The sequence below is a fragment of the Tupaia chinensis genome, unplaced genomic scaffold (assembly GCF_000334495.1).
Source record: "Tupaia chinensis unplaced genomic scaffold, TupChi_1.0 Scaffold000355_1, whole genome shotgun sequence".
NCBI classification, from domain to species: domain Eukaryota; kingdom Metazoa; phylum Chordata; class Mammalia; order Scandentia; family Tupaiidae; genus Tupaia; species Tupaia belangeri.
Genome location: NW_006159850.1, coordinates 10,934,349 through 10,952,170, shown reverse-complemented (window position 1 = coordinate 10,952,170; position 17,822 = coordinate 10,934,349). Strand labels below are relative to the sequence as shown.

Genomic DNA, 17,822 nt, shown 5'->3' with positions numbered 1-17,822 from the left:
CTACAGAGAGAGACTTTGCTGACCTACCCCAAGGATATTCATGTTTCAGATGTCATCGTGCTAAGTTTGCCTCGTGTGTGTTCTCACTCGTCTTGACTCTAGTTTCTAAAAGTCCCAATGGGAGGTTTATAACAGAGAAGTCAAGATTGAAGAAATTAAACTATAAGCTGAAAATTCAGCATAAACGTGTGTTTGCTTATATTTATAAATAAGTGTTCATATATTTTCTCTTAAATTACAGATATGAAGCTTTTAAACCCTGGCTGCAGTTGATTTGAGTTTTGTGAAAACTGGTTCCTTTCTCCCTAAGAACGTCTGCACGTAGCACAGTAATATCTGCTTTTTACAGTGCTGCTTCCCTTCGGTGACAGTTCTATGATGGCTTATTTAAACCATGTGATGTTAAAGAGACCTGGAGTGAAAAAACCTGTTTTAAGAAGAGACGGCCTTGGATCAGAGAATCAGGAAATCAACTACCTCCACCGCAGGAGACGGAGCACTCTGACTGCACTGTACTCCAGGCGTAGGGTTGTCTCTTTGTGGGCGGCTGAGTTCCATTCATGGCCTTGGGAAGTGCGTACTTCCAAGCTATCCCCGGATTTTTGCCTTGCATTAGAATCTGGACAGTGTAAGATAAAAATCAGATTTCAATAGGTCAGACCCTGGAATTTCAGAAATTTCATTGAACATTGTAAAGACATTTATATGACAATTTAGTGGGTTCACTTCATTGTTCTTATGTATGTTTTGTGTTGCTTTAATGTTTTCCCATGACATTGAAAAATGCATACCTTATTATCCATACCTTAGACAGATACTGAAGAGCAAGATATCATTTGACATTTGCTGTAAGTCCATAGTCCTCAACTCTAGGTATATATCCATTAATAAATTTTTAAAAACACATATATGTATGTGCGTATGCATGTATGCATGTGTATATGTGTGTATATGCATATATGTGTTTGTGTACATATGTGTGTTAAAATGAAGGAGGATTCTATTTTGGGGTCTCAACCCTAACTTAAACCTGGACATCCAACATGATACATACACACAGACAGTGGTGCCCCCCAGAGTCTAGGAGAAATTGAGTCTACTGATCTGTGTTGTTCTCATCTATCCAATGTCACAACTTACAAGCTCTTGCGCACATGCCAGTACAAGAGAGCACAGGGGAAGCACTCCCCAAACCACTTCAAACTCCACTTAGTCACCTATCAGTAACTTTATAACCCACATAGGTTTCTAATATAATTCTTGAGAGAGAGTGTCTGTTGGCTGTGACTAAGAAAGACATGACGACCTGATTAAACAGGTGAGAAAAACGAAACGTGATTAGATTCAAGGATCGGTGATATATGGACTGGAATGTATGTAACCTCAAAAGAGGCAAAGGCTCAGAATGATTTTGATCTCATAAGGACTAACTAGTAAAATAACAGCAATCGTTTACAGGGCAGTCAGGCATCAGGAACTCTGCTGGGCATTTTATATGCATTATCTCCAAATATTCCTCTAATAACTCTATAATGTTGCCTATGAGGAGAGAGAACTTGTACAAGATCATACAAGTGGGTAGGGAATGGACTTAAAAGAAAACCTCCACGGGCCAGTAGGTGGCATGGTGATTAAGGTGCTAGACTCCCACATGGTCCTTTTTTTTTATTTTTTTTTTATTTTTCTTGAGAGATTTTCATTGTAGGGCGCGTGCGCTCGCCAGACAGACAGAGAGAGAGAGACATAGAGACACTACAGAGAGAGACTTTGCTGACCTACCCCAAGGATATTCATGTTTCAGATGTCATCGTGCTAAGTTTGCCTCGTGTGTGTTCTCACTCGTCTTGACTCTAGTTTCTAAAAGTCCCAATGGGAGGTTTATAACAGAGAAGTCAAGATTGAAGAAATTAAACTATAAGCTGAAAATTCAGCATAAACGTGTGTTTGCTTATATTTATAAATAAGTGTTCATATATTTTCTCTTAAATTACAGATATGAAGCTTTTAAACCCTGGCTGCAGTTGATTTGAGTTTTGTGAAAACTGGTTCCTTTCTCCCTAAGAACGTCTGCACGTAGCACAGTAATATCTGCTTTTTACAGTGCTGCTTCCCTTCGGTGACAGTTCTATGATGGCTTATTTAAACCATGTGATGTTAAAGAGACCTGGAGTGAAAAAACCTGTTTTAAGAAGAGACGGCCTTGGATCAGAGAATCAGGAAATCAACTACCTCCACCGCAGGAGACGGAGCACTCTGACTGCACTGTACTCCAGGCGTAGGGTTGTCTCTTTGTGGGCGGCTGAGTTCCATTCATGGCCTTGGGAAGTGCGTACTTCCAAGCTATCCCCGGATTTTTGCCTTGCATTAGAATCTGGACAGTGTAAGATAAAAATCAGATTTCAATAGGTCAGACCCTGGAATTTCAGAAATTTCATTGAACATTGTAAAGACATTTATATGACAATTTAGTGGGTTCACTTCATTGTTCTTATGTATGTTTTGTGTTGCTTTAATGTTTTCCCATGACATTGAAAAATGCATACCTTATTATCCATACCTTAGACAGATACTGAAGAGCAAGATATCATTTGACATTTGCTGTAAGTCCATAGTCCTCAACTCTAGGTATATATCCATTAATAAATTTTTAAAAACACATATATGTATGTGCGTATGCATGTATGCATGTGTATATGTGTGTATATGCATATATGTGTTTGTGTACATATGTGTGTTAAAATGAAGGAGGATTCTATTTTGGGGTCTCAACCCTAACTTAAACCTGGACATCCAACATGATACATACACACAGACAGTGGTGCCCCCCAGAGTCTAGGAGAAATTGAGTCTACTGATCTGTGTTGTTCTCATCTATCCAATGTCACAACTTACAAGCTCTTGCGCACATGCCAGTACAAGAGAGCACAGGGGAAGCACTCCCCAAACCACTTCAAACTCCACTTAGTCACCTATCAGTAACTTTATAACCCACATAGGTTTCTAATATAATTCTTGAGAGAGAGTGTCTGTTGGCTGTGACTAAGAAAGACATGACGACCTGATTAAACAGGTGAGAAAAACGAAACGTGATTAGATTCAAGGATCGGTGATATATGGACTGGAATGTATGTAACCTCAAAAGAGGCAAAGGCTCAGAATGATTTTGATCTCATAAGGACTAACTAGTAAAATAACAGCAATCGTTTACAGGGCAGTCAGGCATCAGGAACTCTGCTGGGCATTTTATATGCATTATCTCCAAATATTCCTCTAATAACTCTATAATGTTGCCTATGAGGAGAGAGAACTTGTACAAGATCATACAAGTGGGTAGGGAATGGACTTAAAAGAAAACCTCCACGGGCCAGTAGGTGGCATGGTGATTAAGGTGCTAGACTCCCACATGGTCCTTTTTTTTTATTTTTTTTTTATTTTTCTTGAGAGATTTTCATTGTAGGGCGCGTGCGCTCGCCAGACAGACAGAGAGAGAGAGACATAGAGACAGAAAGCGAGAAATCACCCCCCAGGGGGGATGGTCACGCCGCAATCCCTTCTCCTCCATTCTCCTCTTGGGATCTTGGGCACGCACGCACACGTGCCCGGCGTGAGTTTTAAGCCACCGGGTCCGGGACACAAACCGTGGTCGACTACGTGGGAGTCCAGCGACATAGCCATTACACTAACTGCTGGTTCCCTCCCACATGGTCCTTGAACTGCAGTCCTGGACCCAGTGACTTGAAATTCATGCCTGGCACGTGTATGTGCATGCACCAAATCCCAGGAGTAGAATGGAAAAGAAGGGAACGTAGCATGGCCGTCCGCTGGGGGAGGGGGAGTGATTTCTCACTCTTCTTCTCACTGTCTCTCTGACTCTCTAGTGAGTGCACATGCCCTATGGCAAAGACCTTACACGAATAGAAAAATCTCCCACAAAAATATGCCTTAATAATCCCTTATATGAGAGAGTGTTCAAAAAGTTCATAATTATGCCTGGATTTTTTTACATAAAAGTTAATAATTATGCCTCAGAAATTTTTACACCAAAATAAACTCATGCTCTGATTCCATTCTTCTCTGACCTTTCTGAAGTCTCCTTGTATCGCTTTGTTTCTGCTCCATGAAGACATACATTACTTCTCTTCTTCATATCCTCTTTTCTTAATTTCTCGGTGTTTCCTTTCTTTTCTCCTATTCAAGCTCAAAGCATGAATATAAATAGCTGATTTTCTCCCACCCTATGAGCCTTGTGGAAAATTCTTTACCACCAAGACTGGGCATTCATGCCCAAGAGGCATAGTTGATTGCCAGTTAAAAATAGGAACCCCTGGCTCTATCTCCAACTTAATTAAAGTTGGGTGGGTGGCAGTTCTTCAAGGACCTCTAGTCTCCCAGGCTACCATTTAGGATGCTACAGAATGGTTTCTACTTTGCCATCAGCTTAAATGTCTTCAGGAAGATTATGGCTAACTCTTAAGATTCCATGATGCAGGCATCACTGGGTAGTGCAACAAAAGAAATTTTGGTGACAGCTAGAAACAACATAATATCAATCAGTGTATCTGTGTCTCCTCTATTCTCATCCAAAATGGAATTAAAAGAAAATCGTAGTACCATTAAAATGGACAAATGGCACATTATCTTAATCACCAATGAAAATCAAAGTCCTAAAGGTATTTTTAATTCTGAGAATCTCTATAATCTTTGCTTTCTCTATTTTGTGACTGGGGCCAGCAAGTGACATGGTGGTAAAGGTGACTCCTACATGGCCAACCGTGATTCGAGTCCCGGAGCTGGTGGCTTGAGAAATCACGCTGGGCACGTATGCATGCATGCCCCAAATCCTGAGAGGAGAATGGATAAGGGATTGCAGTGTGGCTATACCCCCTGAAGGGTGATTTCTCACTTTCCCTCTCTCTGTCTCTGACAAGTGCACGAACCCTACGGCAAAAACTGAAAAAATATTTTTTTGCTGCTACACCAAGTCTTTGGAGTCATGTGTTCACTGAACACAAAATTTTACACAACAGGAGTAAATCTTATGCTTCCCTTATTTGGCCTTTCTACAGGGCTTGTTAATGTTTTCATGTGCTATTTTGAAGTAAATACAGAAAATTTAGAGTTTTATTCATAATAGAAGTATTGTGTCATGGGGAAAGTCATGACATAGTTTTTCTGTTTTTCTATACAAAAATGCATCAGGACTTTTCCAACGACCTAATAAAATTGTGAGAGCAGGTTCATGTTCAGAAGATAATCTTGATGATCTTTACTATAAGATCACCTTGATTATCTATACTATCTTTAATATATTATCATTAATGTAACTCTTGATTATCTTCATATCTTTATCTTAATTGTTGATATTTAAACTCAAGTTCTCCTTATATTAAAGCACTTTCTCAAATATGAACCTGAATTTTTGTTTGTAATTTCCTGATGCCACAATCCACTCCCAGCTTCTGCTAGCCCCAGATCATGGGCCCATTTGTGCCTGGCTTACTCAGGGAGGTCACAAGGCCAACCCAGAAACTTCTCACGTGGGTCAGTCTTGCAGAGTGTCACACCTAACCTTTTCCACTGTCTAGTCCCTTTTTAATTCCTTCCCGACTTCAACTTCATTGACCTTCATTCCTACTCTTACTTGCTCAATCTGCCTTATCCTCTATCTATTAAATGTGACATCTGACCTCTTGACCCCATCACCTTAAAACCACGAGGTCCTGGGATTGTAAGTACAGCCTACATAATTACCACTCCAAATTCACAATTCTACATGAGAACTTTCCAACAGAACTGTCTGCAATGATGAAAACTTGCCATAATTCTCTCATGTTCCATATGGTAGCCACAAGCCACATGTGGCTACTGAGCATTTGAAATGTGCTAATGTGTTTGGAGAATAAAACTTTTCATTTAATTTACACTTAAATAGTCATGGGGCTGGCAGGTGGTACGGTGGTTAGAGCACTGGACTCCCACATGGTCAACCATGGTTTGAGTCTGGACCTGGTGGCTTGCTTTCTCACTTTACCTCTTTCTATCTCTCGAGTCAAATTAAAAAGATAATAATGATAAATGAAATTGAATAAATGATTCTATAAAAAAATAGTCATCTGTGGTGAATGGCTACCATATTGGATGCAGAACAGTAAATGAAACCCAGCCTTTGACCTCTATATTCACAAATGCAACTACTCAGCATATATACTTGAATGTTTAAAAGGGTATCAGGGCAAGCCAGCAGTGTGGTGGTGGAGACAGCTGATCCCACATGGTTGACTGTACAGTTTGAGTCTGAGACCCAACAGCTTGAAAAACATGCTGGGTACATGTCCTATGCCAAAAATCTCAAAAGAAGAAATGGAGGAGAAGGGATTATAGAGTGGCCATACCATGGGGAATGCTTTCTCAGTTTCTCTCTTTCTCTCTCCAGTGAGCACTCATACCTTCTAGCAAATTAGTAAAACAAAAATGGTCTATCAACATCCAACACCAAACTTGTCATTTTCTCCTCCATCATTTTCTCCTCCATCACCTGACAGGCTGCTTCTTTCTCCATCTTTCCCATCTTATAAAATGGCAACCCATCTTTCTAATTAGATGCGCAGGCCAAGTAAAAACTTAGAACCGCCCTGGACTCCTCATTCTTTCTCACACACCATATTTAATTAATTAGAAAATGGTGTTATCTTTACTTTCAACGTAGCCCACATCTTAGCACCTCGACTGTTATTACCACCATCCCGATCCAAGCCACTATCATCTCTCTTCTGAATTCCATGGCCAAGCACTGAGCAAAGCAGAGAGGGAGGAGGAGAAGTGATGCCCTCCCACGGAGATGAGACAGGCCTGCACGCAACAACACAGTGAGAGCACCTTAACAGGTTAAAGACCAAGTGCCATAGAACCCGCAAAAGAAACTCAGGTGCTTTTGGGAAACCAAGGGGGAAAACCACACGACCACTTACAGACACTCTCTAACTACCATTTATTAATAACGCATCTTTGTGCCAATATTGGCCAAGAAGCCATGAAAAGGAACTCATTATTTTTTTTTTTAATTGAGGATCCTTATTTTTTTCCTCAGGGAACAAACTTACATTGTGTTACCCACTTTTCCTTCTCCCAAAATGAAATGAAGATGAGAAACGATTTTCAGAAAAATAAAATTCTTAATACCCAATAAGTATGGCACTGAACAGGATATTTAATAGCAATAAGGGAACTAATTCATTTCATATCACCAAGGAAATAAATGTACAAATCTGGCCAAGGGAAGGAAAAAAAAAACTCACACCTTCCATACTTTGCTGTAATGTTCATAGAAATATACAACTTTAAATGACTAAGTCATAAAATGTGCAGTAGCTGTTTATGCATGTTTGCTATTACAGCTTTATAGCCAGTGACATTTGGAGCATTTGTTTATATTTTATTTGTTGAACATATTAATGCATTCAATGAATGTATACATGAATACAAGCCTCTCAACTTTACAAAAATCAAATGACTCAAGGTTTAACCTTAATGTCCTTGTAGTATAAATTCAGACATAGGTTTGTATGTGTAATCACAGAGACTGATAGACAATATTTGTAGAAACCAGCAGAAAGCTGACTTCAGAATTTATTTTAACATCAGCTCATAAAGGCCCTTCAAAGAAGAACTTAAACAAATAGACACCAGGACCAAATACACAAAAGATGAATGTGTGTTGGTTTTTCAATGAGAATTAAGATATTCTCTGCCCTCTGTCTTGTATCATGGAGAACAGTGACTAAGGACAGAACACACAGCAATTATCTTGTATTGCTTGATGCCTGTGAATAATTAATCCTTTGAAACTATCTGCTAGGCTAATAGAATCTCAGTGGGCCTGTCTCCTTCACCCCCATTCTCAAAAAGGCTGAATTTTGTTAGAGAAATTAATTCTGTCTTCAGGAAGGGCTGCGTAATTGGTGGGACTCAGTGCAAAATGAAAATTTAAGGTCCCTTGGGCCAGGAGATGGTGTGGTGGTTAAGGCACTGGATCCAACATGGCGAACTCCATCGTTTGAGTCCCGGACTAGGCAGTTTGAATAACCTGCTGAATGTGTGTGTGTGTGTGTGTGTGTGTGTGTGTGCATGCCCAAAATCCCAAGAGAAGAATGGAGAAGGAATTGCGCTGTGGCCATCTCCCCTTCCCCAGGGGATGATTTCTCACATTCCTTCCCTCTCTCTGACTCTCTGGTGAATGCATTCACCCTACAGCAAAAGTCAAAAAGAAAAAAAAATTAAGGCCCTTTGTTGAAAAAATTAAAAATTTTAAGACAGTAAACAGCAGAGCATTAAACCAAACATAGGACCCTGGTGAACACATGTCCTCTGGGACTTTGCGGGTCATTTGCTCATGAATCCAGCCCTGCCCAACTTAAGGTCCAGGTTTTCTCACCTAGATCAGTTTTTTATTGTTTATTTGTTTTTTGAGAGATTTTTGCTATAGGGCGTGTGCGCTTGCCAGAAAGACAGAAAGAAACAGAAAGACAGAAAACAAGAAATCACCCCCCAGGGGGTATGACCACGGCAAAATTAATTCTCCTCCATTCTCCTCTCAAGATCTTGGGCATGCTTGGCATGAGTTTAAGCCACCAGGTCCTAGACTGAAACCATGGTTGACTACGTGAGAGTCCAGCGACATAGCCATCATGCCAACTGCTGGTCCTACATCTAGGTCAGTTTTTTTTTTTTTTTAGAGATTTTCACTGTAGGGCGCGTGCGCTCGCCAGACAGACAGAGAGAGACATAGAGACAGAAAGCGAGAAATCACCCCCCCAGGGGGGATGGTCACGCCGCAATCCCTTCTCCTCCATTCTCCTCTCGGGATCTTGGGCACACACGCACACGCACCCGGCGTGAGTTTTAAGCCACCGGGTGCGGGACACGAACCGCGGTCGACTACGTGGGAGTCCAGCAACATAGCCATTACGCTAACTGCTGGTTCCCCATCTAGGTCAGTTTTAAGACACAATATAAAATTTTTCAAACAATGAGCTCTCCCTCTCTTCATGGAGGGAGACCAAAGCCTAAAATCTGCTGGCCTTGTTAAAACCCAAGTTCACCTGTGTGACCATCACCATCGTCCTAACCACAGACGGCCTCTCCCACTGAAGCTGGGAAGCAAGAGGACCTTGGAGAGACGTGCATATAATCACATCACCAAGACTGGAACTGCCTCTGTGCTTGCTAAGGGACACATCTACAACAGCGCATGAGCTGGAAAAGACAGCTCCCATCACTCACATCGATTTTAAAACATCTCCAGTGACCTTGTCGAGAGCAGTCAATTGCTTTTGTCGGCACTAGTGGAGAGCACAAACATCCGCCAGGTCACAGCAGCACTGCCTCCCTCCCACGAAGGCACAACATCACAATCATCCATTTCTGAACCGCCCCCTTCTGTAGGGCAGATTGTGTAGCCAAGCTGTTAAGTGCACAACTTTGGAAAGACCGCCAGTGATTCAGTCTACTTTTCTGGACTTAGTCCAGCGAATTTTCCAGCCAACTGGCACTGGGTCTCTAATTTACAGCTGGCAAGCAACCTCCTTAAATGCTTCCAGGTCTTCAGTAGAACTGTTTAATGTCTACCTTTAACATACAAAGCACCTGACTTCAGACACAACACTCAGCAGCTTTGACCGCAGGGTGCAGGGTTATAAAATTTACAGCTTCTTAAGTTGGAAAACCACAGACAGGGCTGGAATCTACCAACTCCCCTCTGAGGGAGAGGGGATGCAAAGTGAAAACAAAGGACACGTTGAGCTCATCCTGGGTAGACAGCTTGCTTTCTTTGTGCTGCCCCTTTCAATTTTTAAGGTTAAAACTATAAATTCCTTAAGCTAGTTTCGTATTTGTTTCCTTGTTTAAGACCTCTTGTTTCTTCTGCTTTTCAAAGATGTTGTCTTACCTTTCCCATGGCAATCAACAAATTATGGATAGGTTTTTCAAGGGCTTTTTTTTTTTTTTTAGTTAATGTTTTCTAGGAAACTTGTTTGTTGTCCCCAGTAATGTATTTGATTACTTTAAAAATCATCATGGCAATACCTACTAAGCACTGTGCCAAAGCACCCTACATCATTATATCATGTACATGGATAACAGCGTGATGAGGAGGGCACTGTTAATATTCTAACAGTGTAGATGAAAAAACCAGCAGCCATGGCCGCCTAGTAAGTGGCAGCGCTGGTGTGCAAGTCTCTTGAGTTGTCCAACTGCAAAACCTGGTGTCTCCACTCACAAGGCTCTTTCTGAAATGCAAGTCCAGATTCTAATAGAAAATTAAAACAAACAAAACACACCATATTAACTGTTGGAAAGATTTTGTTATTAGGATTCACCAGCATGCTGTAACAGATACTATGCAACGCTGTGTTCAAACCTGTGGTCTTTCTTTCTCCCTCTCTTTCTTTCTTGGAGATTTTTACTGTAGGGTGCACTCACCAGAGAGACAGAAAGTGAGAAATCATCCTCTATGGGGAATGGCCATGCCACAATCTCTTTTCCATTCTCTTCTCAGGATTTTGGGCATACATGCACATGCACTTAGCATGTTTCAAACCACCGGGTCCAGGACTCCAACTGTAATAGGCCTTATGGAAGTCCAGCAACATAACCATTACACCATCTGCTGGTCCACCCCCTTCTTGCTTTCAGACAGGGTTTTGCCATAATCCTTCTCCTCTTGTTTCCCAGTGGGGACCACTGGTGTGCATCACATGCCTGGCTCCTGTTTAGACAGAGTCTTATTACACGGCCCAGGCCAGGCGCAAGCTTACTATCTCCTACCTCGGCCTCCCCGAGGTACTGGTATTACAGCTGCACAGCACAGCACCCAGCTTTGAGGTGGGTGAGCCCAAAATGGAATCAAGGCATCCCACATGGTTCCAACCTGCCAAGCACCACAGGGTTCACTGCTCCGGCTGGGCTTGAAATTTTATGCTTTAAACATGCTAATATCTGATTTAAGTATACTTGATTCTTAATCTCCTGAATTCACATTGTTTATCATCTTAACAATTGAAATGCAATATTCTTTATTGACTGGTTCTCCCTTGATAAATCTTGAATTACACCATACGTTACACATCTTATAGAAGGAATAGTTTTGTAGCACATATTCATGTTTTGCTAAGTTCATGTGATTTGGGGAACCCAGATTCAGCCAGTTTTCTTTGCTCTTTGATTTTTTCCCAAGTCTGCAGAATCTGAGCAGGTCTCATCATTGCTATTACGTGTGAGTGAGCTGGATTTGACAAGAGACAGTAACACAAAGACCCAGATCAGGGACTTGGAAATGCATCTGTTAGGCAGCTTCAAAGGTGTGGGCTGACACACCGAACCACGACCACAGCTCTAATTCAAGTCGTCAACATTCCTCAGAGTTTAGTGAAGAGAAATAAATCGCATTCTCCAACCCGTCACAAAAGTATTTGCCATGAATTAGCCAGAGGCTCCCTCTTCACATAGCAAACAGCAATCTCTAGACAAATGGTGTGCTGTCGCAAAGGGACCGCTGGGTCGTCCTCTGGAGTCTGGGCTAGGAACTGTCTGTTCTGAATTAATTCCCCATTACTTCGCTGCCTCTTTTGAGTTTTGTGTCTTCACTCAGTCCACGCTACTTGGCTAATCTCCGTCCTCTGACACTGATTTTATCATGAGGCACATCTTCAGTCATGTCAGCCCTCTCGCCTAGGGGAGAATTCATCTGGCCAGGTCCCAAGGCAGGAGCTAGATGAGAAGGCAATACTTCATCAATGGTGTGCACATACTGTCCTCTCATTGATCGATGTTGCCTGTCCACCTGGTCCCCTGCCAACCCATCATCTCCTTTTGCCAAAGAGTGGAGGAAGTTGTTTATTATAGTAATTTTCTTTAGATGTTGTTTCCTGCCTTGGAACTAGCCTGTGGTTAACCTGCTTCTCACTTACTGTCATTACAAAGGCTGCTGCATGTTTTAGCTTCAGAACTCCCTCTCAGTATACTATTAAGTAGGAATGGTCTTCCAAAGAGTTAAACACCCCTTTCTGCTGCTTAACATAAAGGGGAAAAAAATCCCTAACATAATGAAGAGCTTTTTATTTTTTAAAGGCTTACAGTGCTGTAAAAACACGGGTGATCATATTTCACTCATAGAATAGCAACTTGGGTTATCATGTCATCCTGAATCGCCCTTTATCAGACAGGGATGAAGTTACTTTCTAATGAAACACTCATGATGAATTTCCTTGCCGCCACTCCAACTGTATGACAGTTTGATAGAGAATGAAATTCATTCATTGGTGTGTGTGTGTGTGTGTGTGTGTGTGTGAGAGAGAGAGAGAGAGAGAGAGAGAGAGAGAGACTGAATGACTGACTGAAAGGTAAGAGGGAGAAGAGGAATGAGAAAGAAGACATGAGCTAGCAATAAACCTCTTTTATTGTCGCTCCTAAAAAATATCTATTTCTTAAGTGGACACCTTAGCTAATCATGAAATACTGTGTGTGTGTTTCAATCCTTACTGCCAAAGCCTCCGATAATTGTATATTTTATATATATATATATATATATTATTTGAGAGGTTTTTGCTATAGGGTGTGTGCGCTCACCAGAAAGACAGAGAGATAGAAAGCGAGAAATCACCCCCCAGTGGGGATGGCCACACCACAATCCCTTCTCCTCCACTCTCCTCTTGGGATCTAGGGCACGCACACACACGTGCCCGGCGTGAGTTTAAGCCACCGGGTCCAGGACTCAAACTGCGGTCGGCTACATGGGAGTTCAGCAACATAGCCATTACACTAACTGCTGGTCCCCAATAATTGTATATTAAATAGACATTTTCTGTAGTGCTTAAACAAAGAACAAAAGCAGTGACCTTAAAATCCCTACATCTAAATATCAAAATAGAAAAAAATACTAATTTTCCAGCATTATTTGAAAAGCATGCATATATATATATATGTATGTATGTATATATATATATATTTTTCAGACGACAAAGCAATGAGTAAATATCAACTCTGATTCTGTTTGCACATTTCTTTATCATGTCAAAATTTAACTTCTTGGGAACCAGCAGTTAGCGTAATGGCTATGTCGTTGGACTCCCACGTAGTCGACCGCGGTTCGCGTCCCGGACCCGGTGGCTTAAAACTCACGCTGGGCGTGTGTGCGTGCACGTGCCCGGCGTGAGTTTAAGCCACCGGGTCCAGGACTCAAACTGCGGTCGGCTACATGGGAGTTCAGCAACATAGCCATTACACTAACTGCTGGTCCCCAATAATTGTATATTAAATAGACATTTTCTGTAGTGCTTAAACAAAGAACAAAAGCAGTGACCTTAAAATCCCTACATCTAAATATCAAAATAGAAAAAAATACTAATTTTCCAGCCATATTCGAAAAGCATGCATATATATATATATATGTATGTATGTATATATATATATATTTTTCAGACGACAAAGCAATGAGTAAATATCAACTCTGATTCTGTTTGCACATTTCTTTATCATGTCAAAATTTAACTTCTTGGGAACCAGCAGTTAGCGTAATGGCTATGTCGTTGGACTCCCACGTAGTCGACCGCGGTTCGCGTCCCGGACCCGGTGGCTTAAAACTCACGCTGGGCGTGTGTGCGTGCGTGCCCAAGATCCCGAGAGGAGAATGGAAGAGAAGGAATTGTGGCGTGACCATCCCCCCGGGGGGTGATTTCTCGCTTTCTGTCTCTATGTCTCTGTCTGTCTATCTGGCAAGTGCACGCACCCTATAACAAAAACCTCTCCAAAAAAAAAAAAAAAATTAACTTCTTATAACCTCCCCCACACAGTCAATTTAGCTATTTGGGGATACAGAATTAATGAATATTTAGTTTTCTTGGTGTTCCTAAACCCAATGATATAAATATAATGCAGTGACCAATATATGACATACTAAACACTACCAAAAAACCATTGAGCTAAATTACACAGCTTTCAGGTGGCTAGTACGCACTCTATTTCAATGAGAGATTTCTTAGTCTTTATGTTGGACTTCAGTTGTTGGGAATAAGTTGAAATATATAGAATTATCTAGTTTTAGAATAACAGTAGCTAGTGTGATCTCGGAGAGTGTATGGTGGCCAAATCAATATGTCTTTCTCTTTTGTGTTATAATGTACACGAATATGACTAGGTTCCTCCCTAGGCATATCCCTAGGTTATATTTCTATATAACCCATGGTCATGAAAATTACCTCTTTCCTCCATACACACACACACATGTGTTTCAAGATGAAAACTTGATTGGTGGACTGAAATATGCCCAAGACAATCATACAAATCCTTGGTCATCCTTGGGACTTTCTCTTGGCCATTGAGGAAACCAGTGAGGCCAGCTGCTTAAACTCACATCTGGGTTGGCCCAGCTGAGCATGGTTAAGCATGATGCATAGGGAGCTGGATCCCACATAGCCCACTATAGCTCAAATCCTGGCACTGGTGGCTTGAAGAACATACCAGGTATGTGAGTTGGCATGTTCCAAATCCTGATGGGACGGAGGAATGGAGAAGAAAGGACTGTGGCATGTTCCTACCCCATTTCAGGTGCTTTCTCTTTCTCTCTGGAGAGTTGTATGGGTCCTTTGAGCAAACATTTTAAATAAATAGATGGAAATCTACCTGTTGCAAATGTTGAAATCATTTAGTGCCAAGAAAAATGAATGTCTGTAATAGAAACTGCATTTTAAAATGGGTCTGGCATGTGACTTAGTGATAAAATTGAAGATCTGTTTTCCATTTAAACTTTGAGTTCCCGTGAAGACATACTACAAAGTCCTGATCTATAATGATAACTAGGAGCGGAAGACACTTGTATTTGATGTTAGGCCATGCACTTATTTTTTGAGGTTGACTGACAGAAGTCAATTACTTCCAGGATTGCATTACCCTGCTTTGTTCATGAAACACCCAGAAAGAAGTAAAAAGATCTGGTAAACTTTCCACCCTGGGAGGGCAAACTGCTAGTCTCCAGACTGAGATAGGTCTACTGTACACTAACCAGTCAGTAACTTCCTATGTGCGAATTATTCACTTTGAAAAGGTAAGCATTTTAAGAAACATAGTGATTCTTTAAGTGCATTTTAGAAGACCAAATTTCATTATTTTAAACACTACTGACTGTGTTTAACTTTAAGTTAATGGTTCTAAGTCTTAACAGACAGACATATAGAGAGTTTTAGAATAGGTACTGCAGAAGCCAAAGGATCTCCAGAGGAGGTCAGGGCAAAGTGGAATAAGGAGTGGTTAGCCTCTAACCTCGAATCTCTATGCTCCCAATTTTGGTGCAAGAAGCTCTCCTTTGATTTATTTTTTTCATCCATGAAAGATTTTTCAATTTGAAATAGGATTGCACTATTTAAATGAACATATTTTATCATTGCATGTCATTCATTTGACACAAAATTTTGTATGTGTTCTAGGATATCTTAAATACTGTCAGTTGGGCAGTTACAAAGATAAATAGGTTATCCTCTGATAATCCGGGTTTTAGGTGCTATAACAGTGCTTCAGGAAAGAGCTACAGGATATAATAGAAAATATTAATTCAGTGTGGGGAAATCATCTCCCAAAGGAGGAAGAGTTGGGACTCACATCATTTAAGTAATTCATCTAAAGTCACATGTTCAACAGAGCAAACCTTATTATCAACTCTTTATACAGATGTTCCTTGTCTAACTAATGTTGCTTCCAAAATTAATGGGATCCATGTACCAAAACTTGTTCCTTATATCCTTTTTTCTTTATTCATGATGGAGTGTGTGTGTGCACTGACGTGAGAGACAGAGACACAGAGAGAAACAGAGTAGTGCCTTCCTCCCATTCTCCAGCTCATCAGATCTTGAGCCCAGGGTGTTTCAGGCTGACCAGGCCAGGGATTTGAACCACAGTTACTAGGTGGGATCTAGCTTCTTTTGAGCACTGTATTACCACTGTGCCATGGGGGCTGATCTTCTTATATTTTTTAAAGATCCGAGATTTACAAAGTTTGTTGACAAGATTTTTGTCTTACCCATTTGTGTACCTGCATATCTAGGCCAAAGCTGGGCATAGAATGAACACCTGAAGGATGTTTAGTTGTGTTTTTGTTTGTTTAGTTCTTTTTATATATTTTTAAAATCAGACATCAAGAGAAAGTGAACAGAAAAAGAAATTATTGCTCTGATGATAGTTAGCCAAATCAACACACATCAAGGGGGCTGAAGACAGGAATTAGCTAAGATGTTGGGCAAATGTGATGCAATACATAAGAATGAGAAAAAAGAGGGACATTATCTTCACAGATAATGTTTCTTGGAAATGCCCTCTCTGCTAAATTTTACATTATAATGAGAACCCAAGTAAACATGCAGTAATTTTAAGTGGCCACAAGAGAAAGTGCTTTTGTTCATACTCTCTGTGGAGGAAACAACATTTTTTTTTTCATTTTAGTAGGTTCCCACACTGTGATTTCAGCATTCCACAGGATTGTCCAGCATGCTCAACATTTTTATATTGGAGTGAACATATTTTTGGCTCCAAAAGTATTCATTTTGGTTCAATTCATAGTGGCTGTATGGAAAGATGTAAGAATGTTTTTTAACTTTCTTCAAAAAATATAGCAATAGATCATTTGGCTAAATATAGTTCTGGAAAAAATATAATTTATTACTTATTGTCATTTACAATTTTAAAAGTAATTGTGTCCCATCAATTTTGAAGAGGTTAAGAACGTGTGATAAGATCTAACCAACTATTTGATGACATTTTCCTGAGAAAGATAAAGTGTAATTTCGATACTGAAGGCATTAACCCAAACCCATTAAAAGATAAAATAGATATCTACTAAGTTACTGGACCAAGTTTTCGGGTTTTTTTCTTTCTTTTTTTTTAGCTTCAAGCATATTTGCAACTTTTGAATGAAACCATAACTCCTTTAAAAATACAAGCAAGGCATGTCCAATTAATCATGTTAGTTTCCATCTAGGCTGTTTTCAGACAGGCCACATTCCTAAGATGTTCATTTAAGCTGTCATTCAAGTTACAGGTAGAATAAGCACATATAGTAAGACTTTGGGAGAAAAAAAATAGCCAAGCAAATGTGACCTTATTTCACCATGATGAAACCACAATTTTCTATTACTAGTTCTTATTCTATTTATATAGTAGTAAAAAAACTGAGAAAACATATTATACATATCCAGTTGAACCTGGAAAGCCTTTGGGCTTTTATGATTTTATTTAGATATACTCAGTATTTCTCCTTACATCTTAATGTTGTTCAAAGAGCTGTTTGTATTTACAAAGAGATAGGTGGATGAACCCGATCAGTATGAGCAAACTCAATCACCAATTGAGGTCATCCTTCCATTTCTCAAAAATATCTTTTTTTTTTTTATTTTTTTTATTTTCCAGAGAGCATGTGTACTTGTGAAAAAGAGACAGAAATAAAAGGGAGGGAACACTTCTCAATGGGGCGTGATCATGCTGCAATCCCATCTTCAATTTTCCAACATGTTGGGACTTCCAATATGCACCACATATGTGCCAGCATGTTTTTAAAGTTTCTGGGACCTGGATATGAACTGCTATTGGCCATGTGGGATCCAGCTCCCTTTAACTACTAGGCCATAGGGATAGCCACCAAATAATTCCTAAGTATCAGGTAAAATATGCACTTGGTGAACAATCCAAAGGTTTAGTTTTTTTTAATTAGTTCATTTATTTATTTTAATTTGACCAGAGAGAGACACACACACACACACACACACACACACACACACAGAAGGAAA

The 17,822-nt window shown here is 40.3% G+C and overlaps 1 protein-coding gene across 1 annotated transcript in view; it reads right to left on the bottom strand.

Moving 5' to 3' along the window:
* The window catches only part of ADAMTS18 (ADAM metallopeptidase with thrombospondin type 1 motif 18), a 175,278-nt gene that overhangs the window by 17,385 nt on the left and 140,071 nt on the right, over positions 1-17,822 (bottom strand). Inside the window, exon 15 of the mRNA XM_027773447.1 lies at positions 2,230-2,371. Within this exon, the coding sequence (XP_027629248.1) occupies positions 2,230-2,371 (142 nt within the window). The remainder of the gene's footprint in view (positions 1-2,229; positions 2,372-17,822) is intronic.